General features: G+C 43.4%; 1 protein-coding gene across 1 annotated transcript; it reads left to right on the plus strand.

Annotated features, from left to right (window-relative positions):
- The first annotated feature begins 12,957 nt into the window (after window positions 1-12,957).
- On the plus strand, window positions 12,958-15,671 carry PAQR9 (progestin and adipoQ receptor family member 9). The gene has a single exon (XM_040349112.1). It carries the CDS (start codon window positions 13,268-13,270, stop codon window positions 14,312-14,314), a length of 1,047 nt encoding a protein of 348 aa, XP_040205046.1. The 5' UTR covers window positions 12,958-13,267; the 3' UTR covers window positions 14,315-15,671.
- Window positions 15,672-27,420: the final 11,749 nt, after the last annotated feature.

The following is a 27,420-nucleotide window of genomic DNA, read 5'->3' on the forward strand; positions in this document are numbered from 1 at the left end:
CGGCTGGGCACTTAAAGGGGACGTACCCTTACGTGATTGTGCCCAGCCATTCTGACAACTTATATCGGCGTTAGGCGGTCCTTAAGTGTTTAAAAGTGTAACTTTATAAGTAATATTTGTAAATAAGCAGGATTTTTAAAGCAGATGAGACATACTACATCTCTTTTGGAATAAAGTATTCTTACCTGCTTGTTCGCAATATGTGTGCACAGCTCAGTGTGCAAATTCAATATCTACCAAGATGATAGATGTCTTATGCATGCTCAAGAATAACCTCATCCCTTGTCCAGCCAATCAAAATGGCAAAAGATTGGAACCTGGAAAAAGATTGGTTGTCAGATGAGGGTACTTGTGGACACTGCATTGCTAGGGTGGACATTCCTGCAGATTCCTCCAACAGTTTATGAAACAGAGATAATTGGGGGAGATGTTTGAACATGTTGTCCCGCCGATGATCTCTGCACCATGAGAAGTCTCATTGAATGACACAGTAATGGCCAGTTTATGACGCTGCGATCTGAGTGCTTCACTGGTGATCTGTTTCAGAATTCACACTCCCTGATTCACCAGCTCAGATATATAAAATGTGTGTGTATGTACATGTATATACAATGCGTGTGCGCGTGTATATACATATATATATTGTGTAGGGGGACTCATTATTTTAATAACATTAACCACACCATATGTCAGTGTACTGAGCAGTGACAATTTATCACTGCTTAATAAACTGACATCTCTGTGTTTCTGTGAATTTCTGGAACTGTAATCTTGTAGAGTCTCACGAGATTCCAGTATCAGGGGCCGTTCTCCAGTGTTGAAAGCATTGGTAGATCGCTTCACTCCTCCAAGGGTGAAGCGATCTACTCTGCTTCATAAACAGGCACAAAAAGGAGAAAGATCTCCACTGTGAATGCCGACAGGGCAGGGCATTTCTTCTGTTTAGTGATATTGCCCATGCTATCCAGCCACAACATGCACAGGAGGTGGTGGACTGTCTTTCTAAACCATTCAAATCCTCTTCATCCTCTGTCGCTAAAGCAGAGACTAGTGCGCAGTCCTCCACAGCTGTCAGAGTGGCTTATTCTGCCTCCTTGTCCACAGCTACTCCTGCCATAGCCCCAGCATCATTCATGAAGTCAGCTGAGTTATTTGAACACAGCGTCAGCCACTTTCTCCTTGACAATGAACATACATTACTTAATTCTGAAGTTGGTTCTGAGGTTGAGGAAGGCAGGAACATGTGCCTACACAGAGGGGAGAACACTGGCAAACAACAAATTGACAGTCATATACCCCCATCCGCAGTGTATTACCAAGTTGGCTCCAGTGATGATAAGGATGGAGGGGATGATGACGATGAGGTCGCTGACACAACTTGGTGCCGGATAGAGCAAAGGAGGAAAGTGAAGGTGAGGCACAACCCCCAACGAGGCAGCCACTAAGCCCTAACGAGGCAGCCCTAAGAGTAGAGAGCAGCCACCCTATTTCATCACATTGTGGAGCTGTTATCTCCCGGCCCAATTCCCACAGCTGAGCATTTTTTATCACATGTGCAGTAGATCACACTGTTGCAATTTACAAACTTTGCCTCAAGCAGATCAAGCATGGCAAAAACACCAGCCATTTGGTTACCACATGCTTGACAATGCATTTAATCTCTCACCACTCAGCCCGTTGGCAAGAGCACCTGAAAGCCACACAAAAGGGACGCAATTCTGTCCTCCTCACCTTTCAGGTCAACCCCCCGCTATATCTCATGACCTCTCAGCAGCCTCCATTGACAGGGATGATGGTATAGCGAAGGGTGTCAACACATGTGCCAGCAGCACACCACCAGCTGTAGAATTTAGCAGGCAGTGGAAAAAAAATACAGTCACTGCCACCCACATGTCCAGTGTTTAAATTCCAACTTGTCAAAGCTGCTGGCTTTGTAACTCCTGCCTTTCCGTTTGGTGGATTCTGCCCCCTTCTGTGAATTTGCAGAATGTGCTTTACCACAATGGCAGATTCTCAGTCTCTATTTCTTTGCATGTAAGGCATTCCAGCTCTGTACCATCACATGGAAAGCAATGTTGTGGCATTGTTGGACAAGGCAGTCAGCCACGTTACTGCACTAGGTCCAGCAAGCTTGGTCAAGGAAATATATATAGTTCACAGCACACTGGGTTACTCTGCTTGCAACAAAAAGATCCAGGACAGGGCTCAGAGCTGCATCTTGTTTTTCTGCCATGTCTCCATACAGCTGTTGGTGATGATGTGAGATTTGTAAGCTCCACCGTCTTCCTCCTTGTTCTCCTCTACTAAATTGTCATATGAACCACCAGTACCCCCTAAGCATTCAAGGGGCTTTTCAATTAGGTAAAAGATGGCATGCAGTGCTTCAGCTGGTCTTACTAAAGGACAGGAGCCACACCAGGGCAGAGAATCTCTCAATTCTGCAGGGGCAGGCCCATAGGTGGTTCATGCCATGCCAGCTTGAGCCGGGAATGGTATTATGCGATTATGTCATATTAGATATATATTATTATATTAGAGCCAAGTCGGTGGCAGAGACTTGTTCCTTCTCAAAGGTTCCGAGTGATACTCTGGCTGCCAGGTCGGTGTGAGAGGTCTGTCCAGGTACACTATACTCACTCCGGCTGGAGTGGCGACGTGAGTTAAAAGTCCCATTGGATTGCTTCCATTAACCATAGGCATGAATCTGCAAATTCTCCTTTTACCAACCTTTCTATATCTACCTCAAGTTGACTGTTTGCCATGTTGGGCAAGTAATAAAAGCACAGAAAACGACATTCTGCTGTTTGGACATTCCGTCATTGCTCATCATCATCCCTAGACACATTACAGAGGTAACATAACATGCCATCCCAAATCTAACCAGCGGCTCCTGAGGGGGTAGCGCTACAAATGCTTATAAATGCAAACGTGCCTAAATGTACGGTATATACAATATGCTCTTTTTTTCTGCAGCTTTTTTCTGTCAGCAGTTCTGCCATTTTTTTTCTGCTGCCTAGTGTGAATGGACCATTAAAATGAAATTAAAAAACTATGAGGTTTTTGTGGCCCTCATAAAACATTTGCACCATATGCAAATATGTTTAATATATTTGCGTATTTTGGCAAACATGCCTAAAACATTGCAAAATGCCTTTCTCTGTATACTGAGCTGCACATGCACAGCTCAGTGTACACATAGGGGGAAAAAAAGTGGCTTGGGTACGATATGAAATGTCTTATGCCGCGTACACACGATCATTTTTCAGCTTAAAAAAACCTGTTGTTTTTCAGCATGTCCAAAAAACTACGTTTTCCCAACTTCATCATTAAAACCACGTTGCCTACACACCGTCGTTTTAAAAAAAATGATCTAGCAAAGCGCGGTGATGTACAACACGTACGACGGCACTCTAAAGGGAAGTTCCATTCGCCTTTGGGCTGCTTTAGCTGATTTCGTGTTAGTAAAAGACAATTAGCGCTTTTCTGTCTGTTACAGCGTGATGAATGTGCTTTCTCCATTATGAACGGTAGTTTTACCAGAACGAGCGCTCCCGTCTCATAACTTGCATCTGAGCGTGCGTGGGTTTTTTACGTCGTTTTAGCGCACACACGATCATTTTTTACAACCCGAAAAACGACATAGTTTAAAATGACGTTAAAAAATGCAGCATGTTCGGAAAAAAAATTGTCGTTTTTCTGAACCTGAAAAATGATGTGTAGCCCACACACGATCATTTTAAATGACGTTTTTGAAAAACAATGTTTTTTTCATGCCAAAAAATGATTGTGTGTGCGCGGCATTAAAGGGAGAAAATGCTGACAGGTAAAGAGAAGCATTTATGACAGATGAGACACACTCGAGTCTTTTCAATCATAAAAACGCTGTCCAAACAAAAAAAACAAAACACTGCCGCTTAAAGCGGGGTTCCACCCAAAAATGGAACTTCCGCTTTAAGGGAAGGTGACCCCCCTGACATGCCACATTTGGCATTCCATTTTTTTTTGGGGGGGGGGGGACCATTTTTTTTAGGTTCCAGCTCCCACTTCGTCTTGGGGCACCGTGGCGCTAGAAGAAAGTTCACCTCTCCCCCCTCCCTCCCGGCAATCATCTGGGACACGTCACAGGTCCCAGATGATTGCTCGGCCAGTCACAGTGCCCAGCTGTGAAGCCACAGCCGGGCACCCACAGTGACAATTCTGGCACTGCGGAGAAAAGGGGGAGACAAGAGGAGCTTCATTCCCCCGCATCGCTGGACCCTGGGACAGGTAAGTGTCTAAATATTAATTCGTATGAGGAAAATCAGATGTGAATAACTGCGCTTAATCAAACAATAAACAACAAAAAAAAGCCTTTGTTGTACGAGAATTTTCATACAATTAGTGTCCATTCTCAGTTCCGACTTGCTATGAAGTATTGAGGAAAACCGGACGATCGTTGGCCCGATTTTCTTATAGTGTGTACCCTCCCTTAACCACTTGAGACCCGCGCTATTGACAAAAGACGTCAACAGCGCGGCTCTCAAGTGCCAACTGGACGTCTTTGGACGTCATTTGAAGTGCATTACCCGTGCGCGCCTCTGGGGGGCGCGCAGAGGGTAAACACTGTCCCGGCGCATCGCTGGGAAACCGATGCGTGTACCTGGTGGCCGCGATGTCCGCTGGGTACACGCGATCGTCGGGAACACAGCAGGGACATGGAGCTCTGTGTGTAAACACAGAGCTCCACGTGCTGTCAGAGGAGAGGAGACCGATCTGTGTCCCTTGTACATAGGGACACAGCATCGGTCACCTCCCCCAGTCACCCCCCTCCCCCCACACAGTTAGAACACACCTAGGATACACATTTAACCCCTTCCTCACCCCCTAGTGTTAACCCCTTCACTGCCAGTCACATTTATACAGTAATTAGTGCATTTTTATAGCACTGATCGCTGTATAAATGTGAATGGTCCCAAATTTGTGTCAAAAGTGTCCGATACGTCCGTCGCAATATCGCAGTCCCAATAAAAATCGCAGATCGCCGCCATTACTAGTAAAAAAAAAAAAATAATAAAAAAAATCATAATTCTGTCCCCTATTTTGTAGGCGCTATAACTTTTGCGCAAACCAGTCACTTATTGCGATTTTTTTTTTTTAATTGGGATATTTATTATAGCAACAAGTAAAAAAAATATATATTTTTTTAAAATTGTCGCTCTTTTTTTGTTTATAGCGCAAAAAATAAAAACCGCAGAGGTGATCAAATACCACCAAAAGAAAGCTCTATTTGTGGGGGAAAAAGGACGTCAATTTTGTTTGGGAGCCACGTCGCACAACCGCGAAAATGTCAGTTAAAGTGACGCAGTGCCGGAAGCTGAAATTTCGCCTGGGCACGAAGGGGGTTTATGTGCCCAGTAAGCAAGTGGTTAATGATAGTCTGTGCTAAACTAATAGGGTAATATAGCCCAATAAAAATTTCTGAAACAAAAAGTTTTCTATGAAAAATAATCACTAATCAATCATTTCTATGTGAAGAATTAAAGTCAGGGGCTGCATATGGCCATGTCACAGCTGGCATTGGTGGGGGTTTGCACACACAACACTCTCCTAATGAGTTACAATGATCTTGAAATGGGGTGATCACAATTGTTCTGGCTGTCTGGGTTAGGAGATCAGCTAATCTGCATATTAGCAGCCCTCTCAGAAACTGAGATGAAATTGTAATTCGGTTATATTTAGGGAACTAAACATCTCTGCCATGAGAAACTATAAAAAGGGTTGTGCTTAGCCTAGACTTCTACTTTAAATAGAAAGAGACAAAACAGGTCATTTTCTGCTGCTAGCTACTAGTCACTGGCAGTATAAATGGAAGACATAAAATCAATTTCTCCAATGTTTTAATCTTCTCTTCAACATTGTAACAGATTTATTTCAAAGAGAACTCCTGTCAACAAAGGCCATTTAAAAAAGCCACAATAAGATAAATAATAAGGGATGGTAACCTGTAGCAACCAATCAGAGCCTTTCATTGTTTTGGCTATTGTAAATGAAAGAAAAAAATCTTATCTGCCCCACCTTATTGTTCTCTGTACTTGCAAATTTTAAACAACTGAGATTTCCCCATAAGAAGAAATACAAGCTAAACATGGGAAAGAGAAAATGGAAATTCAGTCTTTCTCACAATTAAAAGAAACCCGAAGACAACATAAAAATATTGCCTGGGAAACTAAACTAAACTTAGTCGAATCAGCAAAAATACATTTCTGTATTTGAAGCTGAACTCTGGTATAAGCAGTTATTATCTAAATACAAGAGTTATGTGTATTCTTACTTGACTCTTGGTGTGCTTTGTGTATTTCTTCCAGATGTGTGCAGTAATCCAGTGTGAGATTATTACAGGAGCTTCCTGTAATAAAGACCGATCACTTCATCTCTCTGTGGTTGTGGGTAAGGGGCGCTGAATGGTGAATAGACTATATAGTAAAATGCACAATAAAAATTGCAGTGAAATACAACTTAACTACTTGCATAGAAACTTGTGATAGTAATCTAGTGTAACAGTCGGATGACTAAATGATGTCCATGTGTACAATTGAACCAATAAAAATAAAAATATAAATAAAAATAACAGAATATTATAATAGACAGTCAAATGACTGAAAGGAGTCCATGTGCAAATGATTGCAGATAGTACAGTCCCAAATGATGGGTAAAGTGCAACGTGCTCATATGTCTTCCAAATCCAAAGTGCAAACGGGAAGTGTGATCCACCTTCACCAATAAGTCACCAAAGATAAAGATAGATGGCTCCTTACCAAACGATGTTGACCTAATTAATTAAAATAAGGTCAATAGTAGCTTAGTGTTAATATGGGTCGGCTGGATGTCATACAGGTTCCGGTGTCAGCAACAGATAGCGGAACGGATGCCAAAAAGAAGAAAAAAGGCCGCCATAGTTTAAAACATTTATTTTAAAACATCAAAGTAAAAACACAGTGCCGAGTGGCCCCTTACTTTTGCTGGTGCCCGTATCCCGGCATCGAGGCTGTACGCTTGTAGGAAGTCTTGGAGAGAGATGGTCGTGTCCTGGGAAGCTGGCGTGCGTTCCACCGCTAGCAGCTCGTTGACCAGTGAGACCGGAAGTGCGTGGCTTGTGCGTGCCCAGGTACCGCCTCGACGTACGTTTCGTCTAAAACGTCATCAGGAAGCGATGGGCTTGCTGTTTCCCCCCCCCCTACAGCTCTACTCTTTGCATTGGCTATGTACATGTATGTTTTTATAAGGTAATATTTGGGTTTGCAAAGGTATTTTGTACACACAAAGTGGATTCATATTCTTTGTGGCTATTAAGGACTATATTTGAATTAAAGTTTTAGTGCCAGGAGTTTAGCTTCCGGCCCTTCAATTGTTCAAAGAAATAAATCGATATTGACGTTTCTTTTGTACAAAAGAAATAATGACCTGTGTAGGAATAGAATGACAGTCCCTCTTTCCCTGCATGTGGTTGATTATAGAATGCTTTATCATTCAGTTAGATCTATTTATGCAATCACAGTAATGTTCCAGTGAAAATAGTTCCCAAGGGTCACATAGTCCAGTTACAAAACACTGTGCCATATTTGACAGCCAAGTCTTTTGTGCTAATGCTAATTATGGGATGGCCTGACTTGATATTTGAGCAATACACTTAGATTACCAGCTGCTTTTAAGTGACCTCTGAGCTGACCAGGTTTTTTTTTCAAAGATAACAAAATCATGATGATAAAAAAACAAGTTTACAGCAGAGTACTGCATCTCAATCAACTGAAGTTTTTGTGTAGGTCAGTAACATATCTGTAAAGTGTGTCTTAAAATGGTTGTAAACCTCAGAAATGAAATAAGAACAAAGCATATCCCTCTATAGTGTGTGCTTTTCTCAATTAAGAGCACTAAGTGTCATTTTTTGTCTATTGCCTTGTCTCTCTGCTATCATCACGAGTAATTTCTGACAAGTTTTCCTGACACCAAGAGAAAAAAGGTGAAAGGGGATGGAGCTCCAGCACACAGCCTGTGATTGACAGCTTTAGCTCTGCTCCTGTGTGCTGTGTGAAGGGGGGGTGTATCCCTTCCCTCCAATCAGCTCTTAGAGCTCTCCTCACTGAGCTCTGCAGATTGTGACTTCAGATCTATGCCCCCTTTTTTCTGACAATTCAGATAAGTTGTATACATTTTGCACCGCGGTTCTCTTGAAAGGCAAGAACGCGGTAACGTCATTGTGTGACTACCGCGCATGCGTCAAAGTCATTTTGAGCATGCACAGGTTTCCACGGCGACAGGTAAGTATACAGACGCTCGGGTCAAAAAGGTAAACAAACACCTTACATACAGTATACTGTAATCTTATAGATTACAGTACTGTATGTAAAAAATACATACCCCCCTTGTCCCTAGTGGTCTGCCCAGTGCCCTACATGTACTTTTATATAATAAAAACTGTTCTTTCTGCCTGCAAACTGTAGATTGTCCATAGCAACCAAAAGTGTCCCTTTATGTCAAAAATGGCTTTAGAGCAGCTAGAAAACAGCGATAATAAATTATAATCACTTGCAGAATTGAGTGATAGCGATTTGTGGGGAAATTCGTCATAAAAAAATAAAAGTAATGACAGCGACAATTCTGCAACTGAGAAAATTTCAGTGATTTTGAGTTGATTACATTATTGAATAATTTTTATTATAATTATATTATTATTTGTTATAATTATTTATTATATTATAATTTATAATTTTTTTTTTTTTTTTTTAAATTCATACCCGGGATGCCTACTAGACTCTTGTTTGGACAGATTTAAGTGAGTTATTCCTAAGAAATACAGGCCTACAGTATAAAACGCCAAATTTCCTTGCAAATAATGGTACCACTTTCAGCACATTTTTATTATTCAAATAATCATACCGCCAGGGAGGTTAAAAACACTAGTAACAGTAACCGTTATCATTCATGCCGCTGTTTTCAGAAACGGTTAAAGTGACACTAAACCTGTCAGCTCCTACTGTGATTGGACACAGCAGAATTTTGTCAGCAGGTCGTAGCCAATGATTCATGGCCAGTACCTGTGATTGGCGGTGTCCAATCATAGCCCAGAGCCCTGTGTTGACAAACAACACAGGGCTCTGTACAGAGGGAAAAGAAGCAAACTGATTTTGAGTAACATTAACACAGCTGGAATCACATTTTTTTTGTGTTACTAAAGTTTTTTTTTTTATCATGGAAAAAAAAACATATTCTACTTGCCTTCTCTGAGCAATGTTATTCTCCTCTTGGCTCCTCCTCTTTTTCTTGAGTCCCCATAGGAAGCTATGGAAGCACACAGGGTTTACTTGCTCCTGAGCTGTGTGTCTTCCTCCTCACTGCATTTGATTGACAGCAGCAGGAGCTAATGGCTGCTATTCAAGGCCCTGTGTAAGGAGGAAGAGCAGGGAGAAGAGATGCAGCCGTGCACAGCTCTGGATCTCTTCTCTCCTCTCTTCCGCTTTACACAGAGAAATATAAAATGTATTTATATTTACCTATTCTGTATTTTCTGAACTCTAATGGACCTTCCATAGATTGTTATTATTCACTTTGGACTTTATGTTTTGGTTTTGTTTGCATTCAATTTTGCATTGCCTATTTTACCCTTCCAGGTTCACATGCTATTCCCTTGCTCACTTAGCGCCACACATTCGTTTTTTATTTTTTTTTTATTTTATTGCTATAGGGGCACCTGCAGGATAAAGGAGATACGAACCCCAACAGGAAACTCCAGAAGAAGAGGGGGTAATGGACTGCTCCAAGCAATATCATTGCACAGAGCAGGTAAGTATAACATCTTTTTTATTTTAATAAAAAAATAATGAGGCTTTACAATCACTTTAAAGTGGAGGTTCACCCAAAAACGTAATTTTTAACATTAGATTGAGGCTCATTTTGTCAAGGGGAATCGGGTGTTTTTTTTTTAAATCGAAGCAGTACTTACCGTTTTAGAGATAGATCTTCTCCGCCGCTTCAGGGTATGGGCTGCGGGACTGGGCGTTCCTATTTGATTGACAGGCTTCCGACAGCCGCATACATCGCGTCACGATTTTCCGAAAGTAGCCGAACGTCGGTGCGCAGGCGCCGTATAGAGCCGCACCGACGTTCGGCTTCTTTCGGCTACTCGTGACGCGATGTATGCCTGTCAATCAAATAGGAACGCCCAGTCCCGAAGACCATACCCGGAAGCGGCGGAGAAGATCGCTCTCTACAACGGTAAGTACTGCTTCGATTTAAAAAAAAACACACGATTCCCCTTGACAAAATGAGCCTCAATCTAATGTTAAAAATTGTTTTTCGGGTGAACTCCCGCTTTAAGTATACAGGAAGATTGGGCATAAAAGAGTTCCCAGCATGCACTGGTGGAGGTACACAGTATCCAAAGCTTTTCTTTAGGGTATATTCTGTCCATAAACCAAATGATAATTTAAAAATACAGTGAGCAAGGGTTAGAGTACCTAAATATTAAAGCAGGGCTGTCCTTTCCCAGGTCACAAGGTGGTTTTATTAGCAAAGTGTTTCAACGGAATCAAAATGCCTGCTCCATCTGTCCTAAGCTTGACCTTGAAACATGAAATCTAATCCTATGCAAGGAGCTTAGCACAAGATTTGATGCAGCACTGTCAGTATGTAAAGAATGAGGGGGCCAAAACAATGATGATGTTTGATCATGGCACACTGATGTTTTCATTGCTAGATTGATGTCTGACGATTCCTATTCAATAGGTATTGAAATGTACAGTCCATTAGAAGCAGAGAACAATAGCAGTCTATTTTCAGTCTCTAAAGCAGTCTAGAATCTAATATTATTAGCAATCTATAATCGACATACAATGTAAGATAATTAGTGTGCTATAATCAATTTATAATATAAAATCATTAGTATTCTATAATCTAGATGTATTATCATTTTATAATTAGTCTGTAATCTAAATGTATTAGCAGTATATGATCAGTCTATAATCTGAAATCATTAGCAGTCTATGATCAGTTGATAATTTAAATGTATTAATAGTTTATAATCTAAATGTATTAGTAGTCTATGATCAGTCTACTATCTAAATGTATTATCATTCAATAATCAGTCTAATATCTAAATGTGTTATTCTATGATCAGTCTATAATCTGAAATCTTTAGCCATCTATGATCAGTCTACTATCTAAATGTATTATCATTCTATAATCTGAAATCATTAGCAGTCTATTATCTAAAAGTATTATCATTCTGTGATCTAAATGTATTGGTAGCATAGGCGTGCGCAGGTTGTGTGCCAGGTGTGCCTGGGCACACCCTAATCCTGAGGTTGGCAACCCGTCAATCGTGATCTACCTGCCGATCATGGGTAGGTGACAAGTAAACTGCGATCCTTCCTTGCCGAGCCTCAGAATCTGGACAGGAAGGGCAGCGGGGCTGGGATAAAGTGGAATCGGTCTGTATTTTTCTCCTGCAGCAGCTGAAAGTAGGCTTCTCCTCCCTCTCCCCGAAATTCAACTGCTACAGGAGCAAAATACAGGGGGATCGGTACCAATATATGCCACCCCTCCTGTCCCTGTTCATCTCCTTTCTGCTGCCCGGGTCCCCCTTGCTCCCTACCATTGTTTCAGGATGGATAGTGGGGAAGAGGCCAGTACATATGTCACACATATGTGTTGGAGCTTTGAGGTGCACACCCTAATGATATAGGCTGCGCACGCCTATGATTGGTAGTCTATGATCAGTCTACAATCAGGCTATTATCTACAAGTATTGGTAGTCTAGAATCTGAAATCATCAGCAACCTATGATCATCAGTGTATTATCTAAATGTATAATCATTCTATAATCAGTCTATTATCTAAATGTATTATCATTCTATAATCAGTCTATTATCTAAATGTATTATCATTCTATAATCAGTCTATTATCTAAATGTATTATCATTCTATAATCAGTCTATTATCTAAATATATTATCATTCTATAATCAGTCTATTATCTAAATGTATTATCATTCTATAATCAGTCTATTATCCAAATGTATAATCATTCTATAATCAGTGTATTATCTAAATGTATTATCATTCTATGATCAGTCTATAATCAGTGTATTATCTAAATGTATTATCATTCAATCATTGGTTTATAATCAGGCTATTATCTAAATGTATTATCATTCTATAATCCGTCTATTATCTAAATATATTATCATTCTATAATTGATCTATAATCAGTCTATTATCTAAATGTATTATCATTCAATCATCGGTTTATAATCAGGCTATTATCTAAATGTATTATCATTCTATGATTGGTCTATAATCAGGCTATTATCTAAATGTATTATCATTCAATCATCGGTTTATAATCAGTCTATTATCTATATGTATTATCATTCTATGATTGGTCTATAATCAGTCTATTATCTAAATATATTATCATTCTATAATTGGTCTATAATCAGTCTATTATCTATATGTATTATCATTCTATGAGGTCAATAATCAGCCTATTATCTAAATGTATTGGTAGTCTATGATCAATCTATAATCTGAAATCATTAGTAAGCTATGATCAGTCTATATTTTAAATGTATAAGCAGTTTCTAATCTAAACGTATTATCATTCTAACATGGGTCTATAAACTGAAATCCTCAGTGGATTGTTGGCATTCTAGTCTATAATGAAATGTATGATGATTGCACTATCTCTCAGCAGAAATGACAGATCTGCTCCTCTCTGACACTGGGGTCTGTAATGTATTGTGATTGGTGTAATAGTAGGAGGCGGTGACCCCACATGTCTATCTCTCACAGGTAACCCTATCACCCCCATCTTGCAGGATGTTCATTCGATGCCAGCTATCAGTTGGCAGTGATCGGAGTGCTGCCATCCATCCATCTCATGTGTGAGAACCTTGAAGGTCAGGAACCTTGAACCTCCTCCTCCTCCCCCCTCCATTGTGTGCAGCAGGCTGTGGATGGAGGTGATCCATTGACAGCTCGTGTAGGGAGGGATGGAGGGGGGGCTCAGCAGCAGCAGCAGCAGGCTATAGAGCTGTGTGCGATCATATCCAGAGGATGAACTCCTCCGGGCTTTGAATTACCGCGATGCTGAGCACAGTGCAGGCAGTACATTAGTGGTGTGCTGCATTGATGCTGAAGGAGTAGAGCTCTGCTGGCAGCTCAGCGAGGAGGATCGCCTATACCCTACACCGGGCACCCCCCACCCTACACCGGGCACCCCCCACCTCCCCCCGATGATGCCCCTGCAGAGCTTCTCCCGGGACAGGGAGCCGTCCTCCCTCCTCCGATGGGACGAAGTACCGGATGATTTCGTGGAATGCTTCATCCTGTCCGGTTACCGGAGACTTCATCTGACCGCCCAGGAGTGCCTGGCCTCCATCTTCCAGCCCACCAATGAGACTCTGAATTTCTGGACCCATTTCATCCCTCTGGTTCTGTTCGTCAGTAAGTTCTCGGAGGTATTCTTCCTTTCCAGTGAGTTGCCCTTCACCCACCCGGCACTGCTGCCACTATGGTGTTACGCCTCCGGAGTGTTGCTGACATTTGCCATGAGTTGTACAGCCCATGTGTTCAGCTGCCGCTCCCTGCGCCTGCGTGCCGCCTTCTTCTTCCTGGACTATGCTTCTATCAGCTACTACGGCTTCGCCAGCACCGTGGCTTATTCCTACTACCTGCTCCCTAGACTCAGCCTGCTGGACCCCAGTGTTATGACCCCGTACCTGCACAGCCTGGGCTGGCACCGGGTAGACTACAGCATGCTCATGGGGCTGTACAGCGAGCTGGTGCTGCCGGTGGCATTTGTCCTGGCGGTGACGTGTACCGTGGCGTGCTGCAAGAGCCGATCAGAGGATTGTTCGTACCCCTTTGCCATCCGTACCTTTGTCTTCGCTATGCCCCTCAGCATGGCCTGCCCGGTGATGATTGAGAGCCTGCTCTTTGACCTGGGGGGGAAGAACCCCACTCTCTTCATCTATTTTTACCGGAGATATTTCTGGCTGCTGGTGGCCGCCTTCTTCAATGTCAGTAAGCTCCCGGAGAGGATCCAGCCAGGATTGTTTGACATTATAGGACACAGCCACCAGCTCTTCCACATCTTTACCTTCCTTAGTATTTATGATCAAATGCACTATGTGGAGCAGGGCTTAGAACAGTTCCTCAAAGCTCCCCACACCTCCCCTACTGTGCAGGGGACCATTGGTTACATGGTGCTTCTGACTGTATGCCTGGGCTTTGTAGTCAGAAAGTATCTGAAAGGACTGGCCAGCGCCAAACAGGACTAAACTAGGGCGCTGAGTCCTGCCGGGGTGGAACATGCCCATCCAGTGGGCTTTTTACTATAAGGCAGCCTTTCTCAACCTTCTCGCCCTAAAATAATTTGCAGGTCTATGGCAAACCAGTACATCTGGGGTCAGGGGTCAACAGAAAAGCCAGTTTGCAAGGGGTCACCTGAAAAGGTTAATGGGAAAAACAGTTTATTGGGGGTCAGGGGTCAACAGAAAAGCCAGTTTGCAAGGGGTCACCTGAAAAGGTCTTATGGGAAAAAACAGTTTATTGGGGGGTCAATGGCAAACCAATTAATTGGGGATCAATTGGAAAACCAATTCATCAAAAGGGCGATGTGAAAGCCAGTTCATCAGGAGTTAATTGAAAAATTAATTCATCAGGGGTCAACGAAAAAGCAAATTTATTGGGGATCAATGGGAAAACCAATTTATCGGCGGTCACTGGCAAAACCATTGTGTTGGGGGTCAATGGGAAAAACAGTTTATTGAGGGTCGATGGGAAACCAATTAATTGGGGTTCAATTGGAAAACCAATTCATCAAGGGTCGATGGGAAAGCCAGTTCATCAGGAGTTAATTGAAAAATTAATTCATCAGGGGTGAACGAAAAAGCGAATTTATTGGGGTTCAGTGGGAAAACCAATTTATCGGCAGTCACTGGGAAAACCATTGTGTTGGGGGTCAATGGGAAAACCAGTTTATTGAGGGTCGATGGGAAACCAATTAATTGAGGATCAATTGGAAAATGAATTTATCAGGGGTCACTGGGAAAGCCAGTTCATCAGGGGTTAGCTGAAAAATTAATTCATTGGGGTCAGTGGGAAAACCAATTTATCGGGGGTCAATGGGAAAACCAATTCTTCAGGGGACAATGGGTAAAGCCATTTTGTTGGGAGTCAATGGGGAAATCAATTCTTCAGGGGTCAATGGGGAAACCAAATTATGGGGGGGGGGGGGTTAAAGGGGAAACCAACTTATCAGGGGTCAAAGGGGAAACCAATTTCATTGGGGGGCAATGAGAAACCAATTTATCCAGGGTTAAGGGAAAACCACTTAATTTGGGGTTAATGGGGAAACCAATTCATCAGGGTCAATGGGCAAACCAATTCATCTGGGGTCAATGAAAAAACAACTCATCTAGGGTTAATGGGAACCCACTTAATTTGGGGTCAATGGGGAAACCAATTCATCAGGGGTCAATGGGGAAACCAATTCATTGGTGGTCAATAGGAAACAATGCCTCTTGCATTCAATAATGGTCAGTAGGTTGAATGAAACCCTAAAGCCGCGTACACACGATCAGTCCATCAGATGAGAACGGACCGAAGGACCGTTTTCATCGGTTAACCGATAAAGCTGACTGATGGTCCGTCGCGCCTACACAAATTGGTTAAAAAAACAATTGTGTCAGAACGCGGTGACGTAAAACACAACGACGTGCTGAAAAAAACGAAGTTCAATGCTTCCAAGCATGCGTCGACTTGATTCTGAGCATGCGTGGATAACCGATGGTTGTGTCTACTAACGATCGTTTTTTCCCATCGGTTAGGAATCCATCGGTTAAATTTAAAGCAAGTTGGCTTTTTTTTAACCGATGGTTAAATAACCTATGGGGCCCACACACGATCGGTTTTGACCGATGAAAACGATCCATCAGACCGTTGTCCTCTGTTTAACCAATCGTGTGTACGAGGCCTTACATAAGTGGTCAGAATGCCACCCTTAAGCCAGACATATACAGTAAGATTTTAATTTGAAAAATAATTTATCAACATTCTTTGGCATCATTGAGTCAGCTAATTTCCTTCGAAAGCCCCTAAAGTGTCATCCAAACTTGCTATTTGAATGGAATCCCAGACGTAATAAACAGGCTTCATCACAATATATATGATTTTTTACAAACAAAACAAAAAAAAAACATTCACTGTTAGAATATCATTTGAAAAAAATGTTCCATCCCGCTGCTTCACAATTGAAAATGCATGTTGAATTAACATTCTGAAAAACAACATTTTACTGGTGTATGGCCAACTTTACAGACAGCTAGAAAAAAATTGTTGGGGTCATGTAGCTGGCTCTGCCAAGTGGCGTTTGCCATGGGGCTATGCAGGCACCATCAGATGGTAGGTCAACCAGCCACAACTCAAGGAACTCCCCACAACCTCTGGAGGAACCCTAGAGTTCCATGGGACTCTGGTTGAGAATGGCTGCTATACAGGCATTGCCTATTGCAATACACATTGGAGAGCAGGTCTCTGCTGAAAAACTTTAAGGGTTTGCATAATCATATTTATTGAATTCACAAGCAGGCTGCTACTGTTAATGTCTTATTTGTATTATTACCAGGTCCAACTACTGATTATGAAACCCTTTTTATGCATCAAATTAGAATCCTATTTATTTTATTATTGTTTGAAAACCCCCGTGATTGTCAATAGTTACTGTGTCCATGGTACTATGCCAGAAGTGGTTGCACCCCGGCAGACTTAGGATAGGCTAGGACTAAATTATTTAAAGATGCGTTCACTCTTCGCTTATTCAACAAATGGAAAACATTCTCTCTGTAGTCGTTTAGCCTTTTATCCCCTCTATCAAATGAGTATTAATAATTTGTTGGCAGAGATTCCTTTTAGACTCTGTGTACCAGAATGCTACCTCTTATATATCTGGGATGGTTAATAATTCAGTGCAAAAACAGTCCATAGCAACCAGCTTTAGGTGGGTAGACTATCGGAAGCCCATGTGTGGTTGGTTGCCCTGATTTACTTCTGTTACGCACACCATTGCCCGATTATTGCACGAAATGCGTGTGTTCCAGGCAGCTGTACATGTCTGATATTCTGCAGGTTAAATCTCTTGCGTAATACTGTTTCCACATCTACAAAAGATTTGCGATAACGTTGGTTTATCTATAGCGTCCTCGCTCCTATGGATTGGGTTATATAACCTTTGCACATAGCTGATCCCAAAGACACATTTTTTTTTTTTCAATATTTGCCGTTGTTTTCCTGGTAAAAAAAAAAGCATCACAGCATGGTAATTGCGCAGTCTCTTCCCTAATGCTGTCAGCCTGAAGCTGAATCCCTTGAATAAGCACTTTCTAGGATAGCTGTATTTCCAGAAGAGTGGATGCATCTTTAATTGTGTGCAATCCCCAAAGGGGCATTAATACTTCCATTTAGCTAGGATATTGCAAATGAACGGATGGGACATGAACCAGTAACTTATATTGTAATTCCTGATGCCTGTGTCATTTAAGCTTTGTCTTTTTTTTTTTTTGGTCATCTGCTCTGGGATTAGTTTTTTTTTCAATGTAAACAGTTTGGCAGCTGCATTATCTGCCTGCTAATGTTCTCTCTGTACTGTGCAATATGTAGATGCCAGATTCAAAGAAGCAGCATGGGATGGAACAAGACAAGTCTTCAATTATTCCTGGCCTCTTGTTCTCATTCATAAATAGATGATCCTTCCTAGGCCAGCTGCTAACGCACAATGTGACCTAACTGTGGAGGACGTTTAACCTGCGCAGTGCTGGACAGAAATGCTACTCACGGTGGTGGCACTCACTTCTAATAAGCCTTGAAAAATCTTGTACACAATTCAAAATGCACTTAACACTTTCAGCAGAAAAAAAGGGCTGGGCTCCACATTCCACTGCATTGTTTTGTTGGCCGCTATGCGGTACAGGGGTGGTCTGCGGTTATTGTTTTAACCCCTTCACTGCAACACCATACTTGCCATAGGTTTTGGCTGAATGTGTTTTATTTTTTTATGTGGGTGCTAGTGACTACTAGATCTGATTAAAAGGATTCTGGGTCATTATAACGTCAGAACAGTGTTCTGTAAACCCAGACAGCACATAGAATATTAAAAAGCCACTATTTGTCCATGGTAACTATGATACTACAGGCATATGCCACTTTTAAGTATTCAATGGGGTTTATTTACTATAGCTGGAAAGTGCAAAATCAGGCTCAGTTCTGCACAGAAACCAATGAGCTTCCAGGTTTTATTACCAAAGGGTTACTAAAGGAATTATTATGTTATACTTACCTCCACTGTGCAGTTAGTTTTGCACAGTGTGGCCCGGATCCACGTCTTCTGGGGTCCCTCTGCGGCTGTCTCTGGTCCTCCCCGCAATAACTCACCACAGTCATGCGAGAGCTCGCATGGTGGTCAGTAATTGCGGGCGCTCTCCCGTGATACAGCGAGCGGCCGTAGCTGCTCATTGTAACACTCGGCCCCGCCCCTCGGTGCGCCACGTCACTGGATGTGATTGACAGCAGCGCCGGCCAATGAGCGGCCAGGTTGAGCGGCGAAGAGGATCTCGGGACCGCGCGTGGGACTTTCGCGGGGTCAGGTAAGTATAAGGGGAGCTCGGGGGGGGGGGGGGGGGGCGGCAGCATCAGATGTTTTTTCACCTTAATGCATAGATTGCATTAAGGTGAAAAAACATTTTCCTTTACAACTCCTTTAAAGTGGATGTAAACCCACTCTCATCCTTTCTAAACTACTGCCATAGTGCTGATCTATAGGGATATACATGTCTCCTGCATGTGTCCTTACCTGTCAAATGTATCCCCTCTGTCTGTTAAAAGAACTAAAAAACTGCAGATTCTGTGGCTGGGTCTGTTGTCTGGAGTCGTGATGTCAGTAGACTCCTTGCCCACCTCTACACTCCCCTTACACTAAATTCTGCTATGATCACTAACATCCAGTCAAAATCCAGAAAAGTAACCACATGACTTCAGAAAAGGAGTGGGGGTGGGAATTAAAAAAGAATGCTTGTCTCAGGCTAGTGCATGAGATATGTAAATAACCTGTCACTCACAGCAAGGGGAAGAACGGGCAAAAGTTTTCTCCTGTTTGTCCATTTATCTCACTGAAAAAAGAAAAGAGGATTGCTCAGAGCTGGATAAACTCGTTGTGGCAAGACTGGCACAGATGATAGGAAATCTTATACTCTACATTGTGACAGCAAAAAAAAATCGGGTTTACATCCACTTTAATTGAACAAGCTGGGTTTAGAAGCTCATTAATTTCTATGTAGAAGTGAGCCTGATTTTGCACTTTCCATCTTTAGAAAATAAACCCCATTGTATACTTAAAAGTGGGGTATGCCTTTACTTTACTACTGCTTGTATTGTAAGAAACTCACAGGTACTCAAATGTTTGTTTGTTTTTTAAACCAGGAATTGCTTATGTTATTTTTATTTGTTTTGCTTTTTTTCAGTTACAGCTATACACTTTGTGTGTTTTTATTTGTAAGATACAAAACAAGAACAGTATGATATTATATAAATTAATTTAAAAACGAATTGATTGAAAAATATTTTTACTAACCAGGTTTAAAATTAAGGCCTTACAGGTTGGTGTCCTTGGTACTGATGCAATAGAGGAAGGGCACTTTATTAGATGATATTCTCATTAGTCTAGCTCAGGAAATATGTGTTTTGTTCTGAACACTCATAGAGGGAACACACGGTCTGAAATACCCGTTTTAGACTTTACTGGCAGATAACTCCTATGTGTACAAGTCAAATACCCCTTCCTCCATTAATCCGAAATCTGAACACTGCTAAGAACTATTTACATTGTAAAGGTCAGTCCACCCAGATCCAAAGGGTCATTCCACCCAAGTTAACTGGTGTTGCTGGAAAGCTGAACTATCTAAGGAATCATTCACATCACATGCATTGGTCAACGCAATCCAGGCACATTGACAAGTCACAAAGCTATGTTTTGTAATATGACAGTTCACGCCAGGCCCAGATTCAAGAAGCAATTGCGCCCGTGTAACCATAAGTTACACGGCGCAATTGCTTACTTGCTCCGGTGTAACGAGTGCTCCTGATTCAGGAACCTCGTTACACCGACTGCAGCCTAAAATCTGCGCGGCATAAGGCACTTATGCCTCGCAGATTTTAGGCTGCATTCTTGTGCTTGCCGCTAGGGGGCGCTCCTATTGTGATCAGCGTGTAGTATGCAAATTGCATACTACCACTGATTCACAAGCTTGCGCGGGCCCCGCGCAAGCCAGGTACGGAGTTTCCGTACGGCAACTTTAGCGCAAGGTTGCCCCTTCTAATAGTAGGGGCAGCCAATGCTAAAGTATAGCCGGCCTTCCCGTGCCGTGAAATTTGAATTTCACGGCGTTTGCGTAAGTGATTCGTGAATGGTGCTGGACGCCATTCACGTTCACTTTGAAGCAAATGACGTCCTTGCGACGGAGCATGCGCTGTACGCTCGGCGCGGGAGCGCGCCTAATTTAAATGATTCCCGCCCCCGGCGGGATCATTTAACTTGCGCACGCTTACGCCGGGCAAATTTGCCGGCCCGCCCTCGCAGTTCACGGAGCTACTGCTCCGTGAATCGAGGGCAGCGCAAAATATTTGCGGGGGCGCAGGGCAAAATCGTTGCCCTGCTCCCCCGCAAATATAGCGCAAGCTATGCTGAATCTGGGCCAATGTGTTGTGTTGGTGGGCGCTGTAAAAAAAATGAGGCAGGCAGCTTTATATTGCACCCCAGCGCAATTGAAGGGGTTGATGTGTTGCATTGTGCATTAGGTGAAAAAAAAGGGGAAAAACAGCACACAAAAGAGGCACCGCACTGCAAAACATCAACACATACCAACACATATTTTGAACTTATCCTAACAGTTTCTTACATTTCCTATTGTCTCCAGATGCGTAATCTCTGCACACCACTTCAGTACCAGTGGACAGTACAATGAGGACCAGGGGCGGCCCGTCCATTAAGGGTGCATTGGGCGCTGCCCCCTCTATCCACGCCACCCCCTATACATAGCATAAATCTATCCACGGATGCCACGGCCACCCCCTATTCATGCGTCCGGCCACCTTTCAGGACGCCGAGCACATGAATTACAGGGGCGGGTCGTTTTTATGAAGCACCTGATTAGAGCCATAGACTCTAATAAGCTTCAAAACAGGGTGGTCTCGGAGCGCAGAGCATTGCGCTTGGAGCCCACTCAGGTGTGTTAGAAAAGCAAATTAATATTTGCTTTTCTAACACTGAATCGCCTCTTCACCAATCAGGAAGCGCGGGTCTGATACGCGGTTTCAGATTGACTGAAAGGTCAGGCGATTCTATTGGATGCCTAGAAGGAGGGGGATGTTTGGCAGAAGGCGCCGTGATCCACACCAGAGGAGGAGGAAGAAAGCCACTCGACACACTGCACACCCACTTCCTAGATGGGGTAAGTGCGGGGCTTTGATGTCCCTGGGGGGAGGGGGGGTTGGTGGTTGCCAAAGAAAAAACCATTTATTGAATTTTTTATTTATTTACTATAGTTTCTACAATGGGATATTTAGGAACACCCAAAGGTGTATGGGAACACTGCAAACTCCCAAGTTGGGTGGGAACAGAGCTACATTTTTGCTCCCCTCCCCCACCACATGTCCAAATGAAGCTAGGCTCCATGCACACTGAAGCTGATAAAAGCTATAAAAAAACGCCAGTAGCTTTGCAGGGAGCCTTTCAACGTTTTTTAGCGTTTTTGCAATAGCTTTAATCAGCGTTTTTCAGTTTAGCTTTTTTTTTTTCCAATGGATTAAAAAACGCTTTTGAGAGTTTTTTTGCGTTTTTCAGCGTTTTGCGTTTTTCAGCGTTTTTTCCTGCCAAAAAACTGCACTTTGAACGCAAATTTCGGGCGTTCAGAAAAAAGCCAATAAACTCCAAAGCTCATTAACACTAAAAAACGCCCAGGTGTGCATGGGCACATAGGCTAACATAGAGTTCAGTTTATGGGCTTTAAAAAAAAAAAGCCAAAAATGCCAATAAACTGCAGTTTATCAGCTTCAGTGTGCATGGAGCCTAAGTGTGTCATGGAGACGCCACCTCTCAAGTCCTCAAGAGATATCCTTAGTACATAAGTCTGCATTTATAACTGAAATTTCAGATTTGAAATGGTAACATAACAGAAAGGTTTGTTCACACCAGCATCTGCATTGCAACAAAGTGGCTTGTGTGTGGTGCGGTCTGGCCGGACCAGCGAGGCGTTGATGCGCCAGTACTGGTGCTTTTGACTGTTCACACAGTGACGTTTCATACAGTTCTATCACCTGGCATGCAGTGATCCATGCTGCGCTGGAAAAAAGTACTGCGTGCAGTAAATTTTTCCAGCGCACATCACCACAATGCAGTGGTGTAAACCGGCCACATCAGAAACAATGCACTGTGCCTTGTCTTGCGGTGGGACTGCAATGGAGTAGCCACCCAGCGCAGTCCTACTACACCTGGTGTAAATAGACCCTTCGGCCTTTCATGCCTCCAAATTCATAGAAAGAGCTACAGTATGTATATTATACCATAATATTGCTGTCAGTGGTTGACTTGGTTACAGTCACAGCTTGACTCTTGTAGCCTCCCAATGCTGTTCAAGCACACATGAAAAATGTAACATGGGTGTCTGATGTGAGTGATCAGCTAGTTTATGGTCAATGGAGCTTCAGAAATGCTTGTTATCTGCTTATGTTAGAAACTTAGGGGCAGATTCTCGTAGATCGCCGCATCTCTGAGGCGGCGTAACGTATCTCATTTACGTTACGCTGCCGCAAGTTTTACGGGCAAGTGCTTGATTCACAAAGCACTTGCCTGTAAAGTTGCGGCGGCGTAGCGTAAATCCTCCGGCGCAAGCTTGCCTAATTCAAATGATCCGGGTAGGGTGGCGTGGATCATTTAAATTAGGCGCGTTCCCGCGCCGAACGTACTGCGCATGTGCCGTCCCTAAAATTTACCGACGTGCATTGCGCTAAATGACGTCGCAAGGACGTCATTGGTTTCGACGTGAACGTAAATGGCGTCCAGCCCCATTCACGGACGACTTACGCAAACGACGTAAATTTTTACATTTCGACGCGGGAACGACGGCCATACTTAACATTGGTTGCCCCTCATATAGCAGGGGCAACTTTACGCGTCGCAAATCTAACGTATACGTCGTAACTTCACTGCGTCGACCACGCGTACGTTCGGGAATTCGCGTATTTTGCTAATTTGCATACCCGACGGGGAAAACGACAGAGGCGACACCTAGCGGCGAAAAAAAAATTGCATTTAAGATCCGACAGCGTAAGAGCCTTACGCCTGTCGGATCTAATGGTTATCTATGCGTAACTGATTCTAAGAATCAGTCGCATAGATAAGACGGCCCAGATTAGGACTTATGACGGCGCACATTGCGTTGCGCCGTCGTAAGCCCTTTGAGAATCTGGGCCTTAGAAACGTTTTTTTCGATAAAATGTTTCTAATGCCTAAGGCCCCGTACACACGGTCGAACATGTCCGCTGAAACTGGTCCGCGGACCAGTGTCCGCGGACATGTCCGACCGTGTGTACGGCCTAGCGGACAGGTTTCCAGCGGACAAAAGTTTCTTAGCAAGCTAAGAAACTTGTCCGCTGGAAACATGTCCGATGGTTAGTACACCTAATCGGACATGTCCGCTGGTTATGACGTGTAACCAGCGCCCCGAAATCCCGCGCATGCGTCGAATTGATTCAACGCATGCATGGAAGCATTGCACTTCCGTGTTTGAGAACGTTGGTGTCTTCTACGTCACCGCGTTCTCTGTCCGCAGGGATTTTGGTCTGATGGTGTGTACACACATCAGACCAAAAGCTCCCAGGAGACATGTCCGATGAAAACGGTCTGCGGACCGTTTTCATCGGACATGTCTCCTCGTGTGTACGGGGCCTAAGCTGTTAAAACAAAGTTGCACCATGACCACGCATGTCCAAATATGTGCTCACTGAACAGTTACATTTAAAAAAAAAAGTAAATGAATGTAAGCCAGTGTTGGAGCCTGTTTATCATCCTGTGCTACGCACACTTTTGCTGTAGCTTTTCTGTTGGGGATGGTAATAGACTACTAATTAAAAAACTCCAACTCATCCTGAAGGTTAATACTCCCAAGGGTGTAAACATCCTGCTCTTAATTCAGTAAGATTGGTCAGACAATGGGGTAGATTTACTAAACCTGGTACACTCAGAATCTGGTACAGCTATGCATTGTAGCAAATCAGCTTCTAACTTTAGCTTGTTCAATTAAAAGAGAAGTATGGGGTTTGGATTTTTTAGCAGATTTATATTTACCTAGGTGGATGAAGCATCAGTCCGATGCTTCATCTGTCCCCTGCTGGCTCTAACACTGTTAGATCACTCAGTTCTGACAGCTCCCAGAGCAGAGAGCTGCTGACTGTCAGTCACCAGCTCTCTGCTCTGCCCCCTCCTCGCTCATTGAAGCACTGGGTTGTGGAGACGCGGGAGCAGCCGACTCTGCCTCAGCGGCTTGCTGAGAGGCTGAGCGGGGTGCCTGTCCAGGCATGTGGACAGATCCTGACCCCAGTGTCACAAACTTGCCGAGCCTTGACCAGCTCTGTGACGTCAGTGGACTTCAGTCCCCTGTCTGCTGAGTGCAGAACGAACTGCACTTCTGTGATCCACAGGAGAATTACAGCCAAATGAGCTTTGGCTGTATCTCTCCTTTAGAGTGATTGTAAAGTTTTTTTTGTTTTTTTTCTTTAAAATAACAAACATATTATACTTACCTGCTCTGTGCAAGGATTTTGCACAGAGCAGCCCTGATCCTTCTCTTCTGGGGTGTCCCTGCGGCGCTCCTGGCCCCTCCTCTTCATCAGGTGCTCTCACGGAGAGCCGCTTACCATGGGGGAAGCCATGCATACATGCTCACGTGTCCCGAAGCTGCATCCATTGACACAGACAGCAGGACACGCCCCCACTCTCCTGTCACTGGATTTGATTGGCAGCAGTGGGAGCCAATGGCTCCTGCTGCTATAAATCTATCCAATGAGGACAGAGACAGCGGCCATGAGCAGCTGGCCTTGTGCTCATCGCTGGAACAGCTTCAGATAAGAAAAAGAGGGTGCTCTGGGCAGCAGCTGCATCACAAAAGGTTTAATGCATAGACTTCATTAAGGTGAAAAACATTGAGACTTTACAATCCCTTTAAGCATGGGTCTTCAAACTACGGCCCTCCAGTTGTTCAGGAACTACAATTCCCATCATGCCTAGTCATGTCTGTGAATGTCAGTGTGTTACAATGCCTCATGGGATGTGTAGTTCTACAACAGCTGGAGGGCCGTAGTTCAAGGATCCCTGCCTTTAAGCTTTGGCAATAAAACTTGGAAGCTGATTGGACCAGATTTTGAACTCTCCAGCTTTAGTAAATAACCCCCAGTGTAAATTTTCATGGATATTTGGCCTATCCAGTCAAATGCAGCCACTGTTTGAGTATTCTGACAGCTGCGAGTGCTGGCTGTCAGAATACCATAGCTGTCAGTGAAACTCCTCCATCCACGCTTTTTTAGAAATCTTACACTATGGGGGTTATTTATGAAAGGCAAATCCAATTTGCACTAAAAGTGCACTCGGAAGTGCAGTCGCGGTAGATCTGAAATGAGGGAAGCTCTGCTGATTTTATCATACAATCATGTGCAAGCTAAAATGCTGTATTTTATTCTCCTTGCATGTCCCCCGGATCTACAATGATAGGCAGGCGTAGCGTATGGCATATACGCTACGCCGCCGTAAGTTAGAGAGGCAAGTGCTGTATTCACAAAGCACTTGCCTCCTAAGTTACCGCGGCGTAGTGTAAATGGGGCCAGCGTAAGCGCGCCTAATTCAAATGAGGATGGGGGGCGTGTTTTATGTAAATGATTGGTGACCCGACGTGATTGAAGTTTTTTACGAACGGCGCATGCGCCGTCCGTGTACATATCCCAGTGTGCATTGCTCCAAAGTACGCCGCAAGGACGTATTGGTTTCGACGTGAACGTAAATTACGTCCAGCCCCATTCACGGACGACTTATGCAAGCGACGTAAAATTTTCAAATTTCGCCGCGGGAACGACGGCCATACTTAACATTGACTAGGCCAGCTATTTGTTCGACTAACTTTACGCCGGAAAAAGCCATACGTAAACGACGTAAAAAAATGCGCCGGGCGCACGTACTTTCGTGAATCGGCGTATCTAGTCATTTACATATTCTACGCTGAACTCAACGGAAGCGCCACCTAGTGGCCAGCAGAAAAATTGCACCCTAAGATGCGACGGCGTAGGAGACTTACGCCGCTCGTATCTTAGCCTAATTTAAGCGTATCTGGTTTCCAGAATAAGTTTAAATTTAGGACGGCGTAGATTCAGAGTTACGTCGGCGTATCTACTGATACGCCGGTGTAAATCTACCTGAATCTAGCTAGTAGTTTGCACTTGTAGTGCAAAGTGGATTTGCTTTTCGTAAATAACCCCCTATATATGGCCAGCTTAAGGCTGCATTCACACCTGAACGCGGCGTATTGTACCGTGATTTGCCGCGACAAATTGCAGCGTTTTGTCCCGCGATTTGCCGCGGCGTTTTTTAGCCTACAATACGCCGGAGGGGTGATTAACATTGTCGGCTATGCCGAACGCCGAAAGCCGCCTGAAAAAAAGGGTCCGGGACTTGTTTTGGGCTTCAGGCGTTCGGCGTTCGGCGTGGAGATGTGAACCATCTCCATAACCGACAATGTTAAATCACCCCTCCAGCGTATTGCAGGCTGCAATAGCGTGGGGCGTCGGGCGTAAAAACGCCTAGGTGTGAATGCAGCCTTAGAGCTTTAGAAAAAAACATGCTGTATAGAGAGTTTAGTCATCACTGAGGTGACTAGTAAATTCAATATTTATTTTTATTTTTTTCCATGGTTGGGTGTCAAAAAAAAAAAAAAAAAGGTTCACTAAAATAGCAAACACTTGTTTATTACATGATGCCCAAGCTGCTTATATGATCAGAATAACAAATGGGGGTTCAGAAGTCTTATGACTCTTGAAAATCAGGTGATCTTATGAAGTGTCATCTCTTCCCTTCCTCTTACTCATTCTACCGTTAATGTTACTTATAATAAAAATGCAAACAGTTCAATGTGTGCAGTGCTGGTATCTCCCATCCAGAATCAGCCTTGTTATTCCTGCTTCATACACAACATGCAGTGGAAAGGATCGATGATCGTTAGATTAAAAGGCATTTTAGGACACGCAGTTATTAACAGGGATTTTGCCAGTGCCTTGTTACGTCAATCGTTAAGCT

This window comes from Rana temporaria, chromosome 4, assembly GCF_905171775.1.
Source record: "Rana temporaria chromosome 4, aRanTem1.1, whole genome shotgun sequence".
Lineage (NCBI taxonomy): Eukaryota > Metazoa > Chordata > Amphibia > Anura > Ranidae > Rana > Rana temporaria.

What these genes read in the sequence shown, in the direction of transcription:
- PAQR9 (XM_040349112.1), top strand. Translation starts at nt 13,268, where the DNA reads ATGATGCCCCTGCAGAGCTTCTCCCGGGACAGGGAGCCGTCCTCCCTC.